Source organism: Pagrus major, chromosome 6 (genome assembly GCF_040436345.1).
Source record: "Pagrus major chromosome 6, Pma_NU_1.0".
NCBI classification, from domain to species: Eukaryota; Metazoa; Chordata; class Actinopteri; order Spariformes; family Sparidae; genus Pagrus; species Pagrus major.
In genome coordinates, this window is record NC_133220.1 from 13,057,111 (window position 1) to 13,084,755 (window position 27,645).

At 41.2% G+C, this 27,645-nt stretch overlaps 1 protein-coding gene across 2 annotated transcripts in view; it reads right to left on the reverse strand.

Annotated features, from left to right (window-relative positions):
• Window positions 1-27,645, reverse strand: part of tox2 (TOX high mobility group box family member 2) — a 111,281-nt gene that overhangs the window by 64,603 nt on the left and 19,033 nt on the right. For both annotated transcript variants that reach the window (XM_073468402.1, XM_073468400.1), the window contains exon 2: window positions 8,413-8,505. In XM_073468402.1, the coding sequence (XP_073324503.1) occupies window positions 8,413-8,505 (93 nt within the window). The remainder of the gene's footprint in view (window positions 1-8,412; window positions 8,506-27,645) is intronic.

Genomic DNA, 27,645 nt, shown 5'->3' on the forward strand with positions numbered 1-27,645 from the left:
TTCACCTGTAGCCGGTTCTACGGCAACATGATAAACACATTATTAATTATTACGTCAACCAAGGAGGTTATGTTTTCACCGGTGCCCGTTTGTTGGTTTGTCGGCAGGATTACAAGAAAGCTGCAGAACGGATTTCCACAGAACTTGGATGGAAGATGGGTCTCAGCCCAGAATAGATCCGATTAACTTTTGGTGTGAATCAGGATAAAGGGACAGGACCAAGGAATTTTTTCTTGAACTTTGCGAGATTGCGTTTTCTGACATATTTCGCTAATTTTTCAGGGAATAATGCATGGATCTTGATGAAAAAAACAGGTGTATATAGGTGGCCAGGGTCTATGAGTTAGTACAATTTGATAAAATTATTATTCACAATAATATCAAAGTTAAAATCTGGATCTAGAGAATTTAACTGTTTTTATATGATACTGGATTAGGCTTGATTGAATTAATTTGGCGGAGGTATGCACTTTACTGAGAGCCATTCAAGGTAATAATTATGAATTCAGTGAGTCTGGTGCATTTACATTTTTGTAACAGGCAACCTTATTATGGTAGGACAAGACATCATTCCTTCATCAGCATGATTGTCTTTCACTGTGATATATGATGAACTTTCAGATCTGGATAGAAATGTAAAAAACTCTAAATATTTTCCATTAAAATAAAACATTTTGAGTATTTGTGCAGCCTTGGCGGAGGTATGTGCTCTCTGAATGCTCTCTAGTCAAGAATGACTTATTTTTTAAATTTTTTTAACTGCTCAACCTTTTCTATTTGTGCAGAAAATGACATTCATGACCTTTTCCCTTCAAATCACAATTACTGCCTCTTGCTGCATTTCTGCAGCACTAAAGCATAACTTCAGCTGTTTAAAAACTATTTTCCTAAGAAACGAACCTGGAGTGCACAAGTACAGTAATAACACATAATATAGAACCACCAGGAAAAAGGAAAAAAACCTTCTTGCTGTATTTGGGACCTCACCATGTATTTAAATCTAAATGCAGCATCCAGCACCGTCTACTTCTGTCAATAGAGCTCAAAATAATTCACTGTTCTTTCATTCACTGCCATGCTGACTCCACATCCAGCCTCTGCCACGAGCATTCAGGCAGAATTTTTTATTACCAATCTAATTGCACATTCCACCCTGACAAGAGCTCATTAAACCTTAATTATACACATGTTGTTTTCTACAAACATCTCCATTTGGGTCTCTCTGCCTTGTAATTGTTCAGCAGGGACAACCAGTTGAGATTTCGCAGATTGAGAGTGGATAGGGGAGAGAGAGAGAGAGAGAGTGTGAGAAGGAGAAAAGGGAGAGAAAGGGAGGTAAAGGGGAAAAGAGAGAGGGGGAGGGAGGGATGGAGGGATGGAGGGGGCAGAGAAAGAAAAAATACCAGAGTGAGAGAGGGAGAGAGAGAGAGAGAGAGAGAGAGAGAGAGAGAGAGAAAGAGAGGAGTGTCTGGAAGTAGGTCATGCCTCTCCATAAACAAGGCATGGTTTCTAAAATAATATACCCATCCAGTGGAAGTAATGCCAAACAACTGAGCGAATGTGGAGCTCATGTAATATTTACAGAGCACTAATACATAGATGGCAGGTCTTTTTCTCAGCAACCACCCCCTCTCCCCCCTCCCCTTCCAAAGCCAGAGGTTTCTATTTTTTTTTTTCATCTGTTTTCTCCCTCTTGCCATTTGAATTTCAGAGAAAGCCAACTACATTGATATATGTGGCAGGGAGGGGGGATGGGGGGGGGGGGGGGGTGTTAAGATGTTGAGTTTCCCTCTCTTTCTTTCTCCCTTCTTTTCTGCCTCTTCCTAGCCCTCTCTCCGTCTCCCCCCTTCCTCCCTCCATTGTTCTCTCCGCATTGGCTTTGGCTCTGTGATGTTTCTTCGCACATTTGTTACATTTTAGCGAGGGAAAGTGGGCCTTAATCCAGACTCTTTGAGGCATGGGCGATGATATTACTGTGGAGAATCAGCCTTTTAAAGACTTCTTTTAACTCCGGCTGGTGTTGTAAGGTCACCAGGCACTTGTTCGACGTCGGGCCCAGCGTGATGCTTCTGGGCCTGGACTAACTGACTGTGTCGACACCAGGCCCAGGCTTGCTGGGCTTTTTGACAGTGTCTGGCAATCCTACTGCAAGAGGGAAAAGACTGTAAAGGAAAACCACTTCAGCATGTTTGAGTCCATGTCCTGTGAGAGGAATAGTCTCCGCTGATTATTATGTTTGATGTGCAGGACATTTGTGGTAGCTTACCTCATTTGGCAACTACAGAGGGATGCCTGGGTATACAGTTGGAATACTTGCTATGAACAGTATGCAATTTAGCCCAGTTCAGCTCCTCCAGAGCAAAGCGAAGAGTATTTGTGATCTGTTGTATTTGATTGTAGAAGAAGATTGTATTTGATCTTCTCAAATTTTAGGCTACTTTTCTCTTTTTTATATTACAATTACTGTATATCTTTAGGTTTGGGACTGTAGGTTGGACCAAAAAGGGCATTTGAAGACATCAACTTGGACTGTTTTGGTCACACGTGCACACAAAAATCTGTCAAGTGCGACCAAACATTTTAATTGGTCGCATGAGTGCACCAGAAATGTAATTAAAATGTATTATTGGGTGCACCTAAACTATTTACTGGTACCCAAACCCAACCTAAATAAAAAAGTTTTGCCCGGAGCAAATTTAAATGTTAAACTTGTGTGTTTCATATGTATCATATCAACATTACCACAATACATGTATATAGTGGCATGACAGCTAGGCAAGACAGCTGTTCGAGACAACTTTGAGACCACTGTTTGCTTACCGCTTTAACTGACAAGCCGGGTAATTTTAGCAACCGTCAGGACATTTTGTAGCCATCTTTGTGGCAACAAAAATTTATATTTTTGGGGAGATGCTGGGACATTTTCCAGCCATGGTTTTGGATACCAAACTGGGAATTTTAAGACAAACACAATCTTTTCTAAACCCCAACCAAGTGGTTTTTGTGCCGAAATCTAACCGGACCATAAGCATAGTGTTTCAACATATCTGTGGTGTGCAGAGATGTACAGCATTTATCCTTGTGACTGCCTGATAGCTGAGGAACTATAAATAATAATCGTTAGCTTCAGCCCAATAATATGTTATGAAATGTGTCTGTATTAATGAGTAAATATTAAACACATTCCACTGCATTAATATGTAATTTTGCATACATACACTTTCCATGTTATGATATACCTCATCCTTATGAGCCTTATTAATATTCTCATATTGACTTCAGCCACGTCCTCGCACACTACTTCATTAATTATTCGTGGTTTACAAAACAGCCGCTATAACGAATCATAAGTGATATCATGTTCTCCAACTCTTCTAATGTGGCAGGCATCCCTGACACCCTAAAATCAGAAGCTTTTGACAATCTGTGGTGGCTTGAAATGAGATGTCTATCACAGACCATCCAGTGTCACCGCCACTTAGCACCCAAAAAGCATCAAGTGTCCGCGCTGAGGCCTCTCCGTCATCGCCGGGGACCTCAGCCTGTCACTGTTGACACTTCCTGTATGCATCATTGATACCCACCCAGCAGCAGAAAATAAATAGCCTGCCATCAGATAGATCACTCCTGCTTTGCAATATTACAATTATCTTGGCAAAGATTTTTCTTTTTTTTTTCTTTTTACAACAGGCATTTGTTTTGTGTCTCTGTTTTGTTTGTTGATTCAGTTGGTTAGTTAAAATATTCTATTCTTTGCACAATTACAGTGGGAACATCACTCAGTTCTTGCCAACATCAAACACACTCACTGTACGGTGTGATGCGAGCCATGTCAAGATAAACAAACATGACATATTAAACAGGAAAATGAGTCACTCTTATTATCCCACCAAAATAAATCTGGAAAACACTAATTATAACAACCTGTGCCTGATCCTGACTGATTCACCCCTGTTCTCTGGCTGTCTGCGTATGTATGTATGTACAGTGAGTGTGTGTGTGAGTGTGTGTGTGTGTGTGTGTGTGTGTGTGTGTGTGTGTGTGTGTGTGTGTGTGTGTGTGTGTGTGTGTGTGTGTGTGCGTGTGTGTGTGTGTATGTGTGTGTGTGTCTGTCACATTCTTCTCCTGCTGCTGCCTTAATAGGCAGTCTCTTAGATATTCGCTACAGAATTGCGCTCATGCAATATTAATATCACACCAAAATATGGAAGCCGGAGCCCCCACTCCATCTCTCACTCCCTACATAATTGACTATGCAAGACTCCAAATCAGCTTGGAAAAAGAGAGAAAGACACAGAAAGACAAAGCAAGAGAGAGAAAGAGAGAGAGAGAGAGAGATGGGGAAACCAAGGGGAAATAGAGAGAGGGAAAGAGAATGGTTTCTGAAACGATCCTGTCATCTCTGCACTATAGCAGACTCTGAACCCTCACCCTATGTATCACTGTCAAGGCAGTAGAGCTAAAACAACAACAACAATAACAACAACTACACCGGTAGCTCAAACAGTTTGACTCCCTGCAAAGAAAACGCTGATGCTCATCCAACCGGAGCTAAAACAAACCCTCCACTCCAGCAGCTCTCAGAGTCATTGCATCAACTTAAACACTCATTGGATTTCATTATTTAATTTCAGTGTATAGAGTCCTCTCATTCCACTTTAGATGGCAATGAATGTCCGCACGCATGCAGCAGGAAGGTTAGCTATGTTTATAGGTTTGACTGATCTGCCAGTGGGCCAGTCGTTGCAAACTTACTCGCACTATTTAAACTCACAGAATGTTTAATTTTAGTGGGAACATTTCTAAATTCAGGTGAAACTATGAAATGAAACACTTCTTTAGGCAGTGTGGAATAAGATGATTTTTATGATGATTTACTTAATGGTAGGCCTTTCATATAAAATTACACCAATACCACTATGGAGCAACATTTTATTGCTGTCCCTTTGCTTTAGTTGATCTTGTGTACGCAAACACACATGCAGATGCAGAGCATGTGGATGACGCGATACACATTACGGTAAATGACTTCACACTATTATCCACACAGCTGTAATGGGCAAAGAAACGCAGCAACGTTGAGGTGCCGGTTTCAAAATGTTCCAAAAAAACGTCTTATTTGTATATGTGTTATGATGAAGACTGGAATGGGAATCGGTAGAATGCATACCGCTGCCACGGCCCAACAATCCACCAATCAAGCCTGATCCAATTCAAAATCAGCTAGATCTGGATTTTTATTTGGATCCGCATCAAATTGTACTCATCTAGATCCATTTCTTCCTGAGAAATTAATGAAAATGTAAAAAACAAACAAAAAAAAAAACACGTTATCTTGCAATCTTGCAAAAATCTGGATCTGTCCCTTTATGCCGATCCGCACCAAAAGTTAACGGGGTCTATTCTGGGCCGAGACACATCCTCCATCAAAGTTTCATGGAAATCTGTTCAGTAGTTTTTGTGCAATCATGCAAACAAACCAACAGGATTAACATTAATGGGAAAAAATGGGCATTCAACATGTCTGTTAGACCTCAACACTAATTGTGAACTCCACAGTGGCCCTTGAAACCAAACTATTCTCGCTGCTGAGTTTTCAAACTTTCGACAGACCTATGCTAGCTGTTTCCCCCTGCTTCTAGTCTCTATGCCAAGCTAAGCTAATTACGTCTGGGGCCAGGTGCTTATTAGATTTTTGCTTAAGTCAGTAAGAGTAATGCTTGATTGCGCTGGTCTATGGTACGTGCTCATATTAAAACAAACACACTTAACACACATTCATACCTAATAATGGAGAGAATATACTGTGATCTTGAGATTTTGGGACTGATTATTTCACTCATTCACTCTCACACTTAAAAATAAGTCTTTGCAAACAAGGAGCACTGAAATTAAGAGTACACTCTATGTAAGGGCAGAGATTCTCTTCAAAGCAACCAATCTCCCCCCCTCCCCTTTTCAAGCACATGCAGGGATGGCAAGATCACCGCAGAGCGCTGGGGGTCACGCCCTCTGCACCGAGCATTTTAAAAAATGAACTGTAGGCATTTAGAGCCATAATTGATGTTGAAAGAAAGAAAAGGAAAAGGTTGCGGGGGCAGAGACGGTGGTTGGGGGGAGGGGGGGGATGGGGCTGAGGGGAGGTGGGCAGTGCACCTTGACAGGAAACATAGAGGTGAACGAGCAGGAGTTGGAGGTTAGTTTGACAGAGAGAAAAGAAGTGGTGGTGGTGGTGGGGAGGGAGAGAGAGAGAGGGGGGGGGGGGGTCGCTGCGGAAGTGCCAAGCCCACTTTTAACTGAACTGAGGGTGGTGAGTGTTGGTGGGGGTGAGGCAGGGGAGGGGAGGGGAGGGAGACAAAGATAGAGATCAGGGGAAAATAAAAGGGGTGTGCAGGGGAAGGAAGAGGGGAGGAAGGGGGTGAGAATGGGGGGGGGGCAGAGACCTGGTGCACCTTGACACTTGCTCTCACCGCAGCACCTGATAAGTGCAATGGAAAAACGTCTGGTTTCCTCCTGCATGTTAAGTGGTTTATAGTCTCCTCCTCTCCATGCAGCCTGTAGCTACAGTCTGCTACTGTACTGACGCTACACGCAGGTAATAACAGACAAAAGGAAATGACAGCAAACCAAAGCGTGAGGGAGAAAATAGCACACATTGTCTCCCTTTGTGCTGCTGTTTTATTTATTTATCATGATGAATTCTAACCTGCGCGAGAGATGCGATCTTTGAGTGAGACAATTTAGAAAATGTTCCTCCTCCCTTACATTAACGTTTATCCATCATTTTTAACACGGCCCTCCTTCTTTTTATAAACAACTTCTACACTGAGATTTAGATGCAGACTTTAATTTGCACAACAGAGGATCACATGAAAGTGGATATATATCTTTACTACCTCATGCATGTACTGACAAGGAAGTCATTCCCATGATTTGTAAGTGGGTCTCTCCACAGAGCAGCATTAACAATATTCACTTTAGATAACGTATGATTCCAGGCCCTGGGAGAGGATGGGTTTCTTAGAAATGCTTTGTTAGCACTCTCCCCCCTTGATAAATGATTGAGGACATGTGGCCTGAGACATCAATACAATCTCTGTTGTAATTAAAAAAGGTGCGCACCAACAATATTACACAGCTTTTCGCTTTGTCTGTCTCTCTCCCTCTCTTTCACTCCCTCTCTGTCTCTCCCTCGCTCACCCACTCTTCCTCTCATTGAGCCCTGGAGCAGGGAAGAGATAATTCAAAAAGCACTTGCATGGAGTGAAACATGAAAAAGGGAGACATATGAAATTAAATTCTCTCTTTTTCGCTCTATTGTTCTTTCATTTTCTCCCCTTTGTTACATAAATGCATAAATGCATAAAAGCAAGGCAAGCCAGATTCTAATTATGATTTTCACAATACTAAAAGATTTCTCTTTTTTTTTTATTAAAAAAAAATGAAAGAAAGGTGTCACAAACAAAGTAAACTTACTGTTCCAGCACTTTGTCAAAGTCAAAGTGCTGCGAGTGCTGCATCACTAAACTTCAATAAACCTCGTCGTTTTTTTCCCCTTTTTTCTTCATGAACAATTATATAATAAAATAGTGGAAAAATGAAACTTTGATGTCCGAACACAGTGGCTGTACAACCGAACAAGTAGGAAAAAGGGAAAAATCCAACAATAATTTAATGTCTACACTTCATCAACATTTGCCCTTCCTTTCTTGTTAACAACCTAAATCAGGTCAGAAGCAGAATCCAGAAAACCACTGAATGCCTTTGTTCTGTGTGAACACAAACACAGTATAGGAGACGGTTGGTTGGCCTATCAGCCGCAGCGAAACGCTTCAGTGACAAGATACCAGGCAGATACCACACAAACCACCAAGTCAAATGGGTGTTTTATTGGGAGCCTTGCGGTGGCCAATGATGATTTGAAGACGGGGGACTCAGCAGGTCTATGAGGGTGAGCATGCAGAGGTCACTGGGTGCGTACTGGAGATGGTGCATGCTTGGATTTGGTGTTTGAGGATGAGGAAGAAGTCATGGTAGCTGAAGAAGATGTGAAGTTTAAGTTGTACTGATTCCTGGCCATGATTTAAGTCCAGACATTGACAGTTGTTTCTGCGCAGAAGCTTTCTGTTACGGGATCAAGAAGTCTCAGCTACTGTGCACCCAAAGGGCGCATAGTTTAGTGAAAAAAGATCTAAGAAATACTGCAAATGTCAAAATCTGCACTGCTTCTGAGCTGACACTCTATCCTGCGTTTGGACAGTCTTGCTGTGCAGACAGGAGAAGGCCTCCTCACTGGCTCTCACTGTATGGATATGGGTTGAATGTAGGCACGTACAGGTAGGTATGGATGAGACCAAGGGGTGAGGGAGCAGGGGTGAGGGGGGTGAGAAGGCTAAGAGAGATGAGTCTTACCCCAGTAGAGGGCAGTCTCTTGCCGTCAGGGTTTGGGCGCATGGGCAGGGAACTGTAGAGTCTCACACCTCGATCTGCAGCACCGTATCTGCTCTGAAGAAGGAGAGAGAGAGAGAGAGACTTTAAGTATCTTTTCATCTTTATTCACAAAGAATTCAGCATGAAAAACACCGACGAAAGAGTTCAAACACTGCAATAAAATCCAAATCTAAGATCCAAAGATGGATTGCATTTATGCTAAAGTCATTTCATTTCAAAGTTTTATGTGATCACAGGGGTCACACACACTCTAGTTCCTCTGATGGTCCTCATTTTGTGAGTGTTAGTGTTTCATAAATTTCTGCCAAGTGGGAGAGCCAGCACATTGGCTGCCATGTTAAATCACATCACCTCATGGTGATGTACCACACATAATAACTGGATAAGGTTGGCTCAGTAGCGGCACTAATGGAACTAAGCTGTTGTGTTTGGTAGCCAGGGCTCCTGTGCTCTGCTCCACTATACTCTACTGACTCCATCTTTCTATACATTACACAGCTGATAATTAGAGTGCGGTGCTGTACTACTCCATGTGGGTTTCAGCCGCATAACACCGCCTGAAGGAGTGGTGGCAAAGCCATCAGCGGCTAATGATTTGCAACAAGTGGTCCCTGCCAGGGAGATACGGTGCAGCTCAGTGGGGATCACACTGTGGCCCACAGTCGCAGCGGGGGTTCATCACAGGATTCACTCCAAATCTCACTTTCTCTGTCTCACTCCATGTCTTTATCGCTCTCCTCACTTCACTACCATCTCACTGCACCTCTGTGAGTCCTTGATATTCTGTCGTTCCCCCATTAACATCTCTCTTCTGTCACATCTGTTCAACAGTTTGCAACAGTCACAGCCTATTGTGTGCGCGTGTGTTAATTAATAAAATGAGCTTCTTTCTGATGTTGGAGGGTCATTTTTAGCTTCTATATGCCGCCTACTTTTGAAATAAATGCCGCAACTGGTGATGTGGAAAGGGTTTCTCATAAATAAGAGGATGAAATAAATGTATATTCGGAAATGACTATGGCTGCTGATTGCTATGTATCGTGCTTAATGTCTTTGCCACACTTGAGTCTGCTAATGAGGATGTGATGTAGATTATTCATGCAGGATATTTCTAGAACAAATATCACGTTATCTCTCTCTAACTCTTATTCAGCACTTGCGTTACCTTTTTATTTCCGATCACTCTGTCACTTCATCAGCACACACACACAAACAAAACAAAAAAATCACATGCACGCAAAAACACCCCAAACACGCACATAATCACACAGACACAAATACATTCAAGGGCAGTGCTACAGATTGCTATGCAGTGAGAGTATTTGACTATACAATTGAGTGAGAAAACATCCCAGAACCAACCAGCACTAGCCCTGCCCTTAACTTCACAACACGCATCCAGTGCGCACATGAGCATTGCAGGCATCAGCTTTTTACAGTGTAAACGCCATAAACACACCTTTGCAGATTGCGTTTATGAGCCTAAATGCATAGTGATTACCATGCAGTGGAAAGCCACAGGCAAGGTATGCAAAAGCTTATGTAACATACCATGCATGAAACATATTCAAGGAATCACAAGCTCAAAGAGCATGATTTATAGCCTATAAGCAGCGTTCTATGCAGAGCAGTGTGGACTAACAGTATCCTGGTCTAACAGTGCAGGCCTACCACATGCTGTATACTAGGGATGCTCCGATCAGGGTTTTTTGCCCCCGATACGAGTCCGAGTCCTTTGATTTTTGAGTATCTGCCGATACCGAGTCCCGATCCGATACTCTTATAATACATTTAAAAAATTAAAAAGATCGAAGAAAACTATCCAAGGTGTCCCTTATTTTTTATTATATTTTACCACCCCTCGATATCCCAAATTTACATATCTGACAGTTTGCAACTGCATCGTTCTCGTCACTCACTTTAAAATACTTCCACACAGCAGACATGGTGCGCCACAACTCGCCACTCCGCTTCAAAACAAACTGGCGTGCTGGTCTTCTGCGCATGCGCATGTCGTAAACGGTGGTAGTAAATACTCATTTTATGTTTTTTATTTTGAATCACCAATAGCCCATATATCAACAATCTAATACAAATAATGACTAAATAAATATATATAAAACCGATCTCTGATCGGGTCGTAACGTCCGAGTCCCGATCGAGTCTTCAGTGGCGTGATCGGCCCCGATTTCCGAGTCACGTGATCGGATCGGTACAACCCTACTGTATACAGTGCAGGCTATCCCCTGAGGCAGACAGAGAGTACTTGCTGTGTAAGGTTTTGATTTCCTGTGCTCATTATGAAAGGTGAAAACAGATGAGTAGACAGCAGCGGCCATCTTGTCGATATAGTTCGCATAATGATGACACAGCATTATTAAAGAGAACTCCCATTTAAAACTTTCCTCGGTGCGGCACCGTCCTGACCAGCAACAATCTTAAAGGTCTCATATTATGTTTTTAGGTTCATACTTTTATTTCAGGTGTCTTATAAAAATGTTTATATGCTTTAATGTTTCGAAAGACACATTATTTTTCTCGTGCTTTCAATTGTTGCAGCACCTCTCCTCTTCACCCTCCGAAAAAGCTCATTCTGCTCTGATTGGTCAGCTCTGACTGGGCTGAGCAGGCAACGGCCACAGGAACCAAAATGTCTAGATTTGCAATAGAGCTGCTACGATAAGTCGCTCAAAAGAAAATTATTTAATTATTAGCAAATATTTTGACAATCAAGTTATTGTCATTTTTCAAGCAAATATGTCAAATATGTGGTTGTTTTGTCTTCATAGAATAAACAATTAATCGACGTATCATCAAAATCATTTGCAATCTGATTTTTTACAGTGTATTTACAGTTCTCCTAGACTCAAAACTAACTTTGATTCCTTTATTGCGATGTAGGTCAGGGAACTATTTTTTGTTTGCAGATCTGACATGACACCATGCATTTCTAGGTCATAATCAGACACATGACCCAGTACATTGTGTCTTGTACATCCTCTTGTCAGACATTTATTTCCTTTCAACCCTGCAGACGAGCTACTGTACACTAACAACAACTCTCAATGGAGACTTTTTCTTTCGTGGCTTGTTAGGTAGCCTGCCAGCATCCCGGCTAAATGAATGCCTCGCAGAATAGCTGCTTTAGCCAGCGAAGGAGCCACGGTAAGTGAATGTTTGATATTTCTCCAGTGTGCCAGGCTAATCTGGCCCTGTGGCATGCCATTACGGGGCTAATAACAGCTGTCTGCGGCCTGGAGGGGACACAAGCAGTCCTGGCTGCGCTAACTGGCCCTGACAGACTCATTAGGAGTGCTGGCACCCAGAACAGCAACAGCCAAACTCCTCACATTTCCTTGCTGGCTCACAACAGTTTGCAAGTGCAAGAAGCATTGTTCTCTACACTTGTTCTCTGACACCTTTCTTTTGTTTTCTAGTCCTCACTTCAGACGTTCTCACCCCTGTCACCTCTCTTTCACTTTCTGGCTGGCTTTGTGCTTCTGTTATATTTCTACCAAACCAGATGCTGCCAGCCGCTTGCCATCTCTACTCGACACCATGTGGGTCCAACCACTTTTTTTTTAAATCCTGCACACCCACACTGTAGTTCTGACCAAAATAGAGTAGAAGGCAGAGTTCAATTGTTGCTCACCCTACTGTAGTCCTCTCTGTGAAAGGTAAAGGTAAAATAAGTAAACACATGAATAAATAACCCAGCAACTCACTTGCAGTTTCTGACTAACTTTGGTGTGCAGCCACAGGAAGATGCTGCGCCACACCAGGAAGAGACTGGCATCCTCTGAACTTTGTATCAGTTACTGTAGCTGGGCCCTGTTTGAGGACAAGAGGGACTTCCCCAGGCAGACAGCAAAAGCAAACATTGTCCTGTCGCTTGGCAGGGTCGAGCCAATCACTACAAGCTGAGCCGGCAGACAATAAACACAGAGAGCCAATGATGGTCGTCTGGGTGTAGAACCATTAACAATAGGGGGAGGGAGACAAGTCGGGCTGTGATATGCTTTCTCGCACGACTCCTGCCATGTGACACACTTTTATGCTTGTGACACTGATTGTACTGATGCACACGACAGTTTCAGATTGAGTCTGACAAATCGTGCTGAAGTTGATTCGCTACAATAAGATAAAGTGTGATGTTGTATGTTTTAATCTGCAACAAGTGATAGAAATCTCGGCCACAACGTTATCTAATTGAGTCCAACTGAGACATCAGCACGCTAAGATTGAGTTTACATAAATACTGTATATTGGCGTCAACACTTGTGTTTTAGTGGTAGCATTTGTTTACGTATCTGACCTTTAATTCAACAATAACATTTTTATTTATGGTCAAAGCAACATAATGTCGGACGCCAAGTGTCAGTATTTGACAACCTGGAAATGGTGCCAGGATGGCAGCCTGGCACCGTTTCTGTCGGGATAGAAATTATGCCAGGCTGCCGTCCTGATTGGATCGCTTGTCGCCTTAATTTTCCCAAGAGATTTTATGTTCCCAGTGGCGGACAATACTGCAAAGTGAAAGCAAAGTTCATAGGGAACAAATCTAAATGCTCATTCTCTAGCTGTTACATTGTGCAATCAACATTTATTTCCTAATGGTAGATTAAACCAAAAATGTGTCCGTTGCCAGTTTAACAATATATTTGTTAATTATACTGTTGCTGGCATCTTTAATAAAACATCTAAAATATCTTAACTCACACATTTCTTTATCGCAAAATGCCTGTTTATGTAACATTTTTATGTTAACGCAAAAACATTAAAAAAGAAGAAAAAATTATATCCGCTAATATATATTGTTATTGGATTTTCATTGTCCTCAATATCCAATAAAACCCTGACATCTGTCGGGCTGTATTACCTCATAAATATTCATCATCTTAATTTTTCTCCAAATCAGCAGCCTTCAGCGCAGTAGGTGCTGCGATACATCTACTCATTATGATATAAGCGTTGCCTTTTTATAGGCGGGGGTGGCGGGGCACTGTAAAGCCGAAGGCACAGCTGTGGGGGTATAGTTACCTGTAACGTTAGCTGTTGCATGTTATATTATTTACGCAGATCTGGACTTAATGGAACACATGTGCGTCTGCAGCCGACATTCTTGCCAGATTAGCTGAAAGTGCCTGCACACATCAGACTCCGCCGATGAGAGGAATGCAAGGCCTAGACCGGCTTATGGGGAAACCCTATCACTCATCTGCGGTATACAGTAATGTATGCACGCACACAATCATGCATGTACACATTTACTGTATTTATACATAATGGAGACAGTGCCTCACACTGTATGTACAGTATGCACTCAACAATGCATGCGTGCTGACATCAGAAGATCAATAATACAAAACATTACCCTCATTACGAATAGCCATCGAGTGCCTGCATTGTTCAATTCTGCTCCCTTTGGTGCTGTTGTTCCTGATATTTCAACTGGTAAAATACATTATTCTGTCAATTCTGTTGCGTAAACATATTACATCATATCAGTTTGATTTCTAGCTGTGGTGGTCGAACAGTCAACAACAGAGAGTGAATCACTTTTTCGGTGGTTTTTTAGACACTTAAGTCTCAGACAAAACTGACTGCAGGGCACAATATTGGTGTGCATATTGCATTGTGATGAATCATAAACTTTGCAACGAATGTGGTATTGTTTAATCTGATGGCAGATGATTCACCATGTTTTTATGTCCGACACATATTTGTTTAAAGATTATAATTAAACATAAGCTGTATTTCCATCTCAAATTCTGCTTCAAAAATGACAACCTTCTTAACTTTGTGACGCCAACTTTACTTTGAAGAATCCTCTGACATCCTTTGATGTTAATTTATCCACAGTATCACTGCCACCATCTGTGAGCTCCAGCCTGCAGACCTTGGAGACACTGACATTTGAGTGTTGTTTATCTCAAAAGGGAAGGACGGACTTAAACTATACCAATATACCAGAAGTAACTTACATTAGTATACAGCTCAAGGTTCCGGTACTGAAATGTGTTTAGACTCTCTATTGTTAAGCCAGTGAATCAATACAACGCATTGATTACAGTAGGATGGAGGCCACAGACCTGAATTGCAAAAACATATAGTATTGATGCATATTGTACATCCCCATGTACTGTATATGTTTATAGTAATTGTTCAGATATAACAGGCATCACGTTCCACTTGGCTGTATTTGTATGAATATATTGTTGTTTGTCCAGATACCGGCAGTGGAGTTGTGTGTGTGTGCGTATATATATGTGTGTGTTTGTGTGTGTGTGCTTGTGCGTGAAAGAGATGTCAACTAAGGCCTAAGCAGCTCAACCATAACCAGGACATGAACCCAGGGGCTACCTGCCTCGGGCCACTACTGACACTCAAACCACTGATCACACCATTGGGAATATCCAGCCAACACTGGCGTTTTGAGCCATGGCTATTTATAGCTGACCGCAGCTTTAACAGTGTCTCTCCATCCAGTCCTGGTGTAAACTCATGTGAGCGTCTGTACTTACATTCTAATACTTGTGCTTCAAAGGTGGGAACAACTGATTATGCTACAACCACTATAATTAAGATTTAATTTGGCACAACTTTGCCTCCGTATCATGTCTCCTATCTCCTCTCGTCCTCTTTTGTTGACTCCTCTCCTCTTCTCACCCCTCCCTGTGCCTCCACCCTTCCTCTTGCTGCCTTATCTTCTGTTTGTATTTCTCCAATAGTTTTTGTTAGCGCGCTAGTCAACACAGATTGTAGCTTACACAAGAGCACAATAGCCTTCATTCTTTCCCTACTCTCGCTATCTATCAATATGTCTATCCGTTGTTATCTCTCTATATCCTTCAGTGGTTCATCATAGTGATTTATAATTCATTCATAATGCTTTGTGAAAATACCCATAAACACACTTTGTTTTCTAATGTTCTATAAAACATTATAAATGTGACTGATGATGAATTACACTGAGAGGTTATGATAAAGTATGCATTGTTATAGATGCATCAATATAGACTTCACTTTACCTAACAAATACAGTGACAAGAAAGGCACTGAATAGAATGCATACCTACACGAAGGCCCAAAATTCCCCTTTAATTCAATCAAGCCTGATCCAATATCACTCTCAAAAACTCAGTAGCCCATCTATAGGTCACCTTATGTAGGATCTCCATCAAATTGTCCTCACTCATAGATACCAGCGACCTTAACACGCCTGATTATTTTTCATCAAGACCCATTGCAAGTTAAAGAAAGTGAGAAAAAAAATCCTGGATCAGCACCAAAACTTAATGGGGTCTAATCTGGGTCGAAACCCAGCCTCCATTCAAGTTTCGTGGAAATCAGTTCAGTAGTTTTTGTGTAATCCTGCTGACAAACCAACCAACAAATGGACATAGGTGAAAACATAACCTCCTTGGCTGATGTAAAAACTAATAACACTGCATGGACTGTTATAGCATACAATAAGTACTTACTACAGTTGATTGTTATGGTGTGTACACATGAGTACATAGTCATAATATTTTAGAAGCCCAATCACTCCATAGCTAGTTTGTAAGTAGTCAAGAACACCCAAAGGAAACTTGAACTTATAATTTCTTATATAGTCGCGTCACTAATGTTTTATGATATGATTTTATGATAAAGTGCATCAGAAAACATTATGCGTATAATCATAAAGCGTTATGGATGCATTATTATTCACTATGAATGCACTATAGATGGTCTTCATAGAAGGTGGTACCCATTCTTTAATCGCCTTTCTCTTTATTCTGAGCTCAGTCCGCTGACATTTCAAGTAATGAGTGTGATGAGTTAAAATGCACGCTCGTGTTGTTTAACACATACGTACAGTACAGTGGAAAATGAGGGTGAGGAGGTTACATTCGCCTTTGATTGTGGCAGTTTCTCACCTAACTCATGCCTCTTTCGTACCTTATCGATATTGTGGTAGTTCAGTACCTCAACCCCAACCTTGGCCTCAACCACAGGTGCCGCGTTTGTCGAAAACGCAACTGTTATTGAACGTTTTCAAGTGAAAAAAACAGCTGAAAATGTCTCGCTGTTCTCAAGAAATACAATTAATAGTTAAAGTAGAGGCTTTGCATCCGCAGTGCAGTTTGGGTTTGTGCTCATTCCTCAAACTTTTATGACACTGTGCTGCTCCCCTTTCTCTTCCCCCGACTCTTTCTTGTTCTTTCTAACTTTGTGTGTCTACCTGCAGCTACAGAGGGCTGTCACAGAAAGTGGATTCTGTATCCGCTGGAACAACAATGTAGAGCCTGGCTGCATGTATTTCAGGTAGGCTGATAGGAAATTCAACAGCACCATCTAAAATTGCACCAAAGCTTCCACACTAAGTACAGTCAGCCGAGTGGATTATTGAGTGGATTAAACGCTGCCTTTTTTGAACTCTCTGCACAGGAAAATGGAATAAAAGTTACAGATGTAATTAAAGATTTTGGCTCCAGTCAGTGGTCACGTACAGCTTGTTGCAGGATTCATCAAAGTGCAAAATTAAAGAGAAAAAACGGTTCACTTCGAATGAAAGGAAAAGTAATCAAGCTTCATAAAGCTGAGTGTTGAATGATGTCTCTTATTCACATCAAAGATGCAACCAAGACCTCTATAACACTACATCTCTAACCAAGGATAACGCGCTCTGATGGCACAAATGTGCTCGCTTTCGTTTCTGTCAAATTCTCTCTGGCGCACACAAACACACCTGCCCTTTGTATTACGTTTGACACAAAAGCGAGAGAGATGGAGCACATTAATAAAGTGCAGTCTGTGCCCTTGCTCTCGCCGATACAGAGGAGAGATAAGAAACTTTTCATTTTCATTTATCTGTTTTATTTTTCATTTTTTCCTCCCTCATCTTTTTTTATGAGGCAGTTTCCTGAAGGCAAAACAACAATACAACTTACAACCAACAACTGACAAGCAGAGCCAGCACCTCGGCTGTCGATGGCCATAACTAGTGTGTTACAGACAGAAAACAGATGGTCGGGAGAAGATTTAGCTAATACAAAAACAGGGGATTTTCTCCTTTCTTTCTTTCTTTCTTTCTTTTTTTTTTTCCAATGAGGTACACACAGAGGCTAGATTATTTTAATGCAGGCAGGAGCTGAGGAGGATAATTCCTTAACAAATTGAGATTGCTGAGGAGAGCAGAGACTCCTGAATGTCAGTTTGCATTTGTCATCTGATTTCACGAGAAATTCTGTGGATGTGACATAAAATGTTCTCATGTCTCCTTTAACAGAACTTGGCAAATGTAACGCCATCTGGATTTTTTAAGCAATACAGCAATGCTGATAGTGAGATAGGAAAACGGAGCAGGGCTGAAATGATGAGTTGATTAGCAACAGAAATTTAATGGATGAACAATTTTGCAGATCGAGAAATCAATTGTCAACCGTTTATTTTAAAGGTGACCTATTGTGTGTTTTCATTTTTTTCCCTTTCCTTCGATGTTCTATATGTTTTGTTTATGTAAAAGATCTTGAAAGTTAAAAAGGCCTAAGTCTGCACCAAGAAAAGCTCCTCTCTCCCACAGACAACACTGCTCCGCCTTGTCAGTAGCCCGCCTTTAATTATCTGACTCTGTGACATCACACTACGTCACCATGTCACTATTTTGTATAATTTATGCCTAGCAGCTAGTTAAGCACATCATAATTGATTCAGCACAGCTGCTCTGTTGTTGCTAGTGGTCCTGGGTCAGGCCTGTGTGAGCTGACCAATCAGAGGAGAATGGGTATTCAGGAGTGGGGCCTTAAAGAGAGTGTTTCAGACAGATCAGGAATACGGTGTTGCAGCACTGGACAGTATGAGAGCATTTTGAGCAGTAAAACATGTAAACCTAGTCTAGTGGTAAGCCAGAATAAAATTTTGAACCTGAAAATGTGCATAACATGTCTCCTTCAAAAAATACTGCAACATTCTCTGGTTCCAGCCTGTGAAATGTGACAATCTGCTGCTTTTCTTCAATTTATAACATTGTGTGCTGAACATTTTTGGATTTTCGACTGGTGGTTGGACAAAACGAGCAATGTGGAGACATTAAGTAGGGTTCAAGGAAATCACGATTGGCATTTTTCACTATTTTCTGAAACTGAATAGGAAAAATAACTAAAAGATCGATCAAAAATGAAGAAAAAAAAATGTTATCTGAAGAATTAGAAAGTGCCAAAAGGTTCAGAACACTCCATTTGTTGTTGTAATGAGACAGTGTAATCTCCTATTAGCATTAAATTGTATTCTATTGACGAAAATAAACTGAACACGGCCTTCAATTATTAGAAAAAGCACAATCAAGATATAGTTTCTTACGCACAATGCTGTCGAGTAATGTGGTACTGAATTTAAAGCAATGTTATATGACCTCGAGAGCATTTTGAACGCTTTGTTGATAGTTCCAACGCATTTACTTAAAAATGGAAGTGTTACTTTTACCGAGAAAGGAGTTGCAGAGGAAGTCTCTGTCTATGTTAGGCATTCTTGTACAGTAAGTCAGCTTTAGCAACATATTTAGAAGTTCAATCACACATCGGTGGAAGAGAGAGGGTGAGAGGGAAAGAGGCAGTGAGGATAGGAAAAGACAAGGCAGCAAAGACAGAGTAGAGAGAGCGAGAGCGATAGAGGAAGCAAGAAGAGAGAGAGAGAGAGAGAGAGATGGAGATAGATAGAGGGAGAGAGTTAGTTGAGAGTTGATATGCTGACTACAGGCAGTTGATTTGGTTTCAGAGAGCATTGTTACGGTGCTTTGAATTAATGCCTCCCAAAGAGTCCAATTGTGATTCTTGGGCTGTGCTGACAGAATATTTGACAGCCTAGGGTGAGCTGCTGATCTCAGCTGAATCCTCTGTTCTGTGTGCGTGTGTGTGCGCGAGCGTGTGTGTGTGCGTGTGTGCCTGTGTGTGTGAATGTATGGTTGATACCCGACAGATTCATACACCTACACGTGTTCAGATATGTGTGGATGTGCAAAAACAGTCAAAACGCCCTCATGAGTAAGTGAACGGACTCCCACACACACAGACACACACAGACACACACACACACACAGAGACACAGTGGACAGTTTGTGAGACTGCGTGAACACATAAATCAAATCCTAAATGACTGTTAACTAAGCGCTAACACGCTCAGGCACAAACAGCCCTCGCGTGCAGGTAAGTCGAGCACATTCGCTTAATCAAGATGAAATAGTTTGACCGTGTTTTTTATTTTCTTTCCCTGCAGGAAACATGTCGTCCCTCTGGGCTGCTGAAAAGAATGAAGAAAAACAAAAAAAAAACACAGACTTGCCAAATGCTTCATTACAGTGACGGGAAGAGAACAAGAGATGCTCAGTCAAAATAAACACGCAGCACAGCACTGGTTCAGTTTGACAGCATCATGAAGAATCATTTGTGGAACTGTAATTCACAAGCCTGCAGATACTGCAGATGTATTAATTGTATTCATCATGTCGAGCCTCTTGATACCAAAGCTGCTTTGATCAGCTATGCTTAAAATGTAAAGTGAGGACGGAAAGTATTTAAATAACGTGTGGTTAAAATGACATCACCAATAAAGATTGAATTGAATATTCATTATTAATTTATGTAATTAAATAGGTTTGTACCAGGTGTTGTGTACATACTTATATGGACTACAACTAGACAAAGAGCCCACATGTACATATAATCGTAGTTTGTGTGGTTCGTCTCATCGTTCACTCATTCTGCAGAACTTTACGGCCAAATTCTTTCATTCCAGTTCTGTTAGTCACATCAAACAAATCGCATCAGATAAACCGTTTAGTGGCAAAAAAAAAAAAAAAAATGAGGACATAACACTTGACTCACTTGAGACAAGGCTCCTGAAAGACTCGTCTTGACTTGAGCCTTGAAAGCAAAACATCCAGATTTCAGAACGATGAGAAAAAACTTTAAGACGGAGACAGAAAGCCTCTCATTGCCAAACACTTAAGATACTCAGTGTGAGGCATATAAAGTGACAGGGCTGAAAATAACAGCTTTGAAAGGAGAATGTTCAAATTGTAGTTAAAATGATAAGCTGAATAAAGAATATGTCAATCAAAAGGAAGGTAACATTTGCTAGTTCGAACCACTAATATAAGATTATAAGAATTAGTGTTTGACACTAAATTCTAAAGGAAATTAGTCGTTGACGGTCGATTTTCACTCCCAGATGCCCAATTTGTTTTCCCTTGGAGGGCGAAAAAGTGTATCTAAATAGATGCAAACTGTTTCCTTCAATTGGTAAAAGGTTCCTACAAATTTAAAGAAAATAAAACATAACAAAAAATAAAAAAAGCATAAACAGCGATTTTTAAAATGAATGTTAAAATTATTGGGCGAAATCAAACCTTATGGTGTTACAGTTACTGTTACAGTCCAAACAATGAATCGTATTGATCAAGAAGATAACTAGTATGACACTGAGTAGTTCCTGACCGCCACTAAGGCCCAACAGTCCCTTTAAATTCAATCAAGCCTAACATTTTTTTTTAATTGTACTCACCAATTGATAAGAACCGCCTAAGAACACCAGATTTTTTTTTCAAGATCCATGCATTATTCCTTAAGGAATTAACAAAAATGTCAAAAAGTTAAAAAGTCTATTCTGGGCCGAGACTCATCCTCCATACAAGTTTCATAGAAATCCATTCAGTCATTTTTGTGTAATCCTGCTGACAAACCAACCAACACAAAAAATCACCTCCTTGCTCGACGTAATAAAACCTTAATTGATGATAATAAAAAATTATGGATTGCAGCCTTAGTTCAAATGTTGTGTCCTCTAAATGGTCAATTAAGAACTTACTTCTGACTTGACTTGCATCAGCCCTCAAGCACATGATCGTTAACTTGAAACTCGCTTCGACAAATTGAAACTTTGACTAAACGCTCCAAAAGCCTCAAAAACAGCTCTGACCACCAAGAGGAAATTTCCTATAACATATGAAGCGATGCAAAAATGATTCAGATTTACATTCAAAGTGTGAAACCCATATGAACGTTTTGCATGTATGACTCGCCGCAAGTTATGAGACAATGAGCAGCAGATGAGTCAACGGCAGATATTTATAGTTTACACTAAGCACTTTTCTGTCCTCCATGTGAAACTGTCATTTTGCTAATTTGAGAACTTGGCTCACCACAGTAACATGAAAAGTTTAGTATCAATGTGATTACACAGTTTTTTTTTTTGTGCGGCCATCTTATTTGAAGCGTTTACAGTGTTTTTCAGAGGTTTCCACAGTGAAAACATCATAAATCTGGCCTTGAGCATGAGAAACCTTTTATAAGGATCCTTTTCTGGGAAAGCTCAGAAGCAAGCACTTCATTAAAATTAACTGGATAAGGAAGAAAAAACAATAGGAAGAGGAGGAGGCAGGAGACTCGCAGACCAACTAAAGAGTATAATTGTAATGCAGGTGTTGGTTTCGTGGACTTCTCCTCCAGTCCTCTCCCTCTCCACCCTTCCTCCTCCTCTTTTTACTCTCTGCTATCCATTTACAGCTCCTCTCTGCCATCCTCTCTCCCTGCCTTTACATCTTTCTCTCCATCTTGAGTGCTGTGCCTCACCCTAATTAGAAATTCCCCCTCCGACCAACTGAAATTGAATTGCCCATCATTTGCATAATGATAGCTCACCGGGCTGACGGCCGATTTACCGTGAGATGAAATGTAGCAATCACTTAAGAGAGTGACCATGAGGGAGTGAAGGTAAGGAGGGGGAGAGAGAAAGGGAGAGAAAAGGAGTGAGGATGAAATGGGATCACAAAGATGGAGCGAGGCTGAGAAATACGGAGAGAAATCCGACAGGTATTTAGGTTATTGTCTCATACAGCAATAATGCTGGAGGGAAGGCTGTGTCCTCAATATGACAGCGACTGGACACAACAAGGACACATAAGGACGCTTATGTAACAGCAGTTGCTCTTGTCAATGCGAGCGCTTCTGTCTTTCAACTCTAATTATCAGAGAGCATATTTCATTCAGAGTGCTGCACAAATCCCGTATTCCAAAAACTGCTAAATTATACCCTGATCTTTTGTGTTATTCCAAATCTCCAGCTGCCTTTCCTCTCAGGTCATTTAACATTTTTACAAGTGTTTTATGACAATAAAAAAAAAAGTGGTGGAAAAAATATTCAGATCCTTCACTTACAGTAAGTAAAAGCACTGACACCACACTGTGAAAATACTCCACTATGATTAAAAGGCCAAGAATCATCAGCAAAAGTATTAAAGTACTCATTGTGCAGTAAAATGGCCCCTGTCAGTGTTTTACTATTACATGTGATGCTTTTGGATTGATTTTTCTGCTCCATTATTTGTGCGATTTTACAGCTGCAGATGTTTAAGGTTCAACTACTTTACCTACTGTGGGGTCGTTTATTGTACAGCAGTGCATCCTTTTCTATAAGATCATCATATGTTTTGAGCGTCTCTGTCCTGTGAGAAGCATGTATCTCTGTGAAGTCAACCTTTCATTAGCTCAGAGCTAACAGCCTGTTTTCAGCTTTCTGACGTTTACCCGATAATCCAATAGAGTTTATTTTAGGGATGCACAATATGGATTTTTTTTCAGTCCATACGATAACCAATGATTACCTGCTTCTCATGGTCGATACCAATAAGATAACCGATAATTGCACATTTTTTATTAAAAAAAAAATTGTAGTTTATGCGCAACCGAGTGCAAGAAAGGCTAAGATGTCCACCCACACTGGCTTTGGCCATCTAGCCTACAACTGTTGCTCTATCGGCGCAGTCGTTTGGTGAGTGTGACAACAGCATGCTGCGCTTGTTCTTCTCCGCCTTTCTTCTTCTTCAGTGTACATTGGTGGATACTAACCAACTTTACCTTCTGTATAGCAGAATGTAGATGCTGCTCTTGTTATGTCAATAAAAGCGATTTAGGTTTGTATTTTCGGCTCTATTTAACGGCTATAATATCACTGATTCGGATAGATAGCCAATAATAAAAAAGTTATAATACAAATATATATATATCATGCTTAACTGGTTTATTTTGCTCAAGAACCATAAACCCATAAAGGAACTCTACATCGTTCAATTCATCAGAAACCTTCAAAATGGTGACATTTAGAGACAGGAAGGGTGTGCAGAAGTGCAATCTGAAAAAGATCTAGTAACTAATGCAGTCAGACGAATGCAGTGGAGTGAAAGAAGTACAATATGTCCCTTTGAGACGTGGCGGAGCAGAAGGTACATAAAGTTGAACCAAATAAAAATACTCGACTAAAGTACCCAGGGCTCCAGATTAACTTTTTGCACTGGTCACACTGGTACGTATTTTCAGTTAGGTGTACTCAATTTTAGTTTCACCTGTTAAAAAATTATGTAAATCATTGTAAACTCGTAGTAAATCTGTTCAAAGGCAACTGTCTCCACACCCAGTTGGTGTCTGTAGAGAATATGTTCGCACTTGACAGATTTTTGGGTGCATCAGCGACCAAAACAGTCACATTGAATTTTGTAATCAAGTAAGTACAGTACTAATGTAAATGCACTCCATTACATTCGACCACTGCTTATTTCACAGAGGCTTACAGCATATTCAGAACGCAATCAACAACTCCACCGAATCTGTCGAGCTGAGCTAACAGCAGTTCAAACCTCCAGCTAGTTGGTCGAGAAACAAAACAAGATTGATGTGCCTTTTAATTTCCCTGCTGATATAAATTCAGCAAAAAGAAAAAGAAACTCTCATCAGGAAATAACTGATGCAAAGTTGATAATTAGAATCAAGGGCGATGTTTTGTTCTACTCTCAAAAAGAGGAATAAAACAATTAATGAATGTCAGTGGCCTCTATTGTTGGTGCAAATGTTAAGCTGTCAGCCCTATTTTTAGCCTCTTGAGTAGATGTTTGGCACGTTCTGACTTCGTCCCTGCACGAGATCAACGCCGGGAACTCCTGAGCCACCCACAGTTTAAAAGAAGTGGCCAGACATGTCATCTGTGTAGTTGTCAGTGAACGCCCTATCAGCTCAACAACTGCCACACCACGTACAAATTACTGTAATCAACGATGTGATAATCATCTCGCAGTCTCGCCTCTTCTGGGGCATCGATCTCACATTCCACCAGGGCTGAAGATTTGATTTGTAAAAAAGATCCTGACAAATCTTGTCCCGCTGATGTCACGTAACTTGGGGGAAATTGAATAACGCGGCGCGATGAGTGTGAGGTGGCAAAATGTCAGTGAAGAAGGGCAGGGTTGTGACTTAACAAGCCCTTAACGCGGACACAAATGTGCCACTGAGGGTCCTTTCTATCCAAACCGCTTATTCACAGGAGTGAGTGGGCTGAGGCAAGTGGTGTAGAGGTCATATTTGTTTCTAATAGTCGGAGTGATATGTTGGGCTATCAGGTTGGAAGCTCTGCCCAGGGTCTGATAAGGCCACTGTTTATTGTCTAACTTCCACTCTTTAACCTGAGGAACCTCAGACTCTCACACACGGTACTTTCCACTCCTTAGCCATTACCGCAATGTGTGTGTGTGTCTGTGTGTGCGTGCGTGCGTGCGGCGGTGTACTGCAAAATGTGTGTGTGTGACCGTGAGTTTTGTGTGAAACAGTTCTCATGTGTGCGCAATCTTTAGTTTCCATCACAAGTCTTGACCTAATTAAAAAGTCCTGTCGATGCTCAATAACTGACAAGTCATCAGAAAGCATGCGAAAGTGGCACATGCGCTCACACACACACATCACTCAGTGCTCAAATCATATATTCAATTCTTCAATCTCTTCCTCTGTCCATCTCTACATAAGTAATCAGTGATCACATGTCGCATGTTAAAGTCGCCGGGCCCAGACAGGAGGGAGTTAAGTCCCTTATCTCTCCTCCCCAGAAGAAATTCCTACTAGAGGCCTCGCTCTGCTGGTTTCCTGCCTTCTTGCCCAATGCCCTATTTTTACTCATCGGGGCTCTAGAATACCAGGGGCAGCTTTTTCCTTGTCACTAACATATTTCCTGCCATTCTCACTCTGACATTTCTCCCCGCTGCACGCTTCGCTCAAATCGTTCCCCCTCTTTATGGGTCATAACCTTTCAGTCGGGGCCGTTCATATTCAAATGTACCTGCCGATTGCCGGAGCCGCTGCGAGCTCACCCGTCATTCTGGATGGCCTTTTTTTTTTTGCGTGTTCGCAGGTTTTTAACATCAGCTCTTACTAGGTGTTAATTTGGGATCTGTCTGAGTGCTGCCAGAAACAATCAGGTCCACTCTGTGCTTCGCTGGCAGGTTGACTGACTGTAGTCTGTGGCATGCTTGGTGTTTTAAGGCTCTAGATTTAAGAAATACATGCAGTAAAAATGGTGCTCGTGATAGTTGTTCATTTAAAAAGGTTAATATATCTGTTTATATTTCAGTTAATTAAAAAACAGGTGAAAATTGGATTAAAAAAACAAACAAAAAACACACCTTCTCCCTACTTTTCTCTTAAATTTCTATTAGAGGAAGCTTTTTCTGCATTGCAAGAAAGCCGTATTGATTCTAAACCGCAGTGATCGGTTTATCCTTAAAGCCAAAAAACCTGTTCCAGGCATGTGGAGACATAAAAACTAGGTGAAAATCTGTTCGAACCGATGTGCTCTTTAAAAAAACATTCCATCAGAACAGAAAATGATGAACCTTAAGGTCAATATAAAAGAAAATCTATAAACCATCACAGCACTGCAGCTATTGTACATATTTTTCCATTTTACAAAAGAGCATAAGGCCATTTGTGGACAAATCAGTGGAAACAGTGTCTAAGCCTCTGAGTGGGTGTTTCCATGGCAGCTGTTGACTGACATTTGGAAGCCGGCGTTGCATCAATTTCTATGATCACTTCTGACTGGGGACCACCGAACAAGCTCCGACCGCAGTGTTTTTCTATGAACCGAAAAGCACGACTTCTGTCCCCTTATTAAACACTGAGGGCGGACACCTGTGCTGTTAAGTTTCTATTTCACTCAGAAAGTGTAAGCTTGCAAGCTAGACTACCGTAGCTAGCACTGATTCCAACTAGACTTTTTGTTCAAGATATTTTAGCACCAGCTGAGTCATCAGCAGCTCCTGCACACACAGTGTTCGTTCGAGTCTGGCTCGGGTTAGCTGTCTTTTATTGGTCCAGATGTGGTTATCACAAATGGCCATACCTTCATAATTCACAGCAAAGGGAAGTCCTGTAACCTCAGCACTCTGAACGTTCACTCTGTTATTACGATTCGAGACATGGAGTAAGTAAAGGGAAGCACAAAGTAACTCAAATCATAGGTGGCACTATGCAGCAGCTGGTTAACTGCCTATGTAGTTGTAAAGCCTTAAATCCAAAGGTCGTGTTTGCATTTTGGCTTTGTTCCGTCCTCGGTTCTGCACGGTTTCACACACCACTGGGAGAGTTTCAGGAGCAAAGTGTTTGCCTGCCTGGATCTGTTGACTTTCTAAGATTTAGTTTTTAAAGTCATTTTTTCCATGATTTTGGTGCTTCCATGATACCCAACAGGAGTGAAAATTATTATATTATACAATAATATATATTATATAATCATAATAATTATAAAAAGCAAACACACTTGCATTCAAACCTGATAAGCTCCTCACTTGATGGTGCTACAATGTCCCGCCAAAGCTTCAAATCAAGACCTTCAGTTTCTACTACTCTCGACTTTACTGATGCATTTTATTACCAGCCTGAGTGACAGCGTAAATTCGGATGTAGTACTTCATTCACGAGTCCCTGGTACAGTATGTGCAGTTAGACAATTCAAAGTAAGAGGCCTATGGAGGCCTGAGGAGAAGAATGAATGGCATCTTAATGAATGTCTGGGGAGACATGATATCGGTGACTGGCTCTTCCAGTGCAGCTTTCATCCTATTCATACACCAATGTGGTCTAAATGCAGGTGGATCGATGCTGGTTAAAAACACTAATGGCACATAAAGGGAGCACACTCCTGTGTTTCCTTCTCGCCAAGGTCTGATCACTCCTACACAATTAATGGAATGCGGCTCTCCTCTCGGTAGAGAATATCCAGCCAAGCCACAAGAAAAAGGTGCATTGTCTAAATTTTCAAGGCCACTTGTCTTCCAAAAAGGTGGCACTGACATTCTAGATGAGAAGAGCTTGGCTTCGCATTCATATTCGGGGCAAT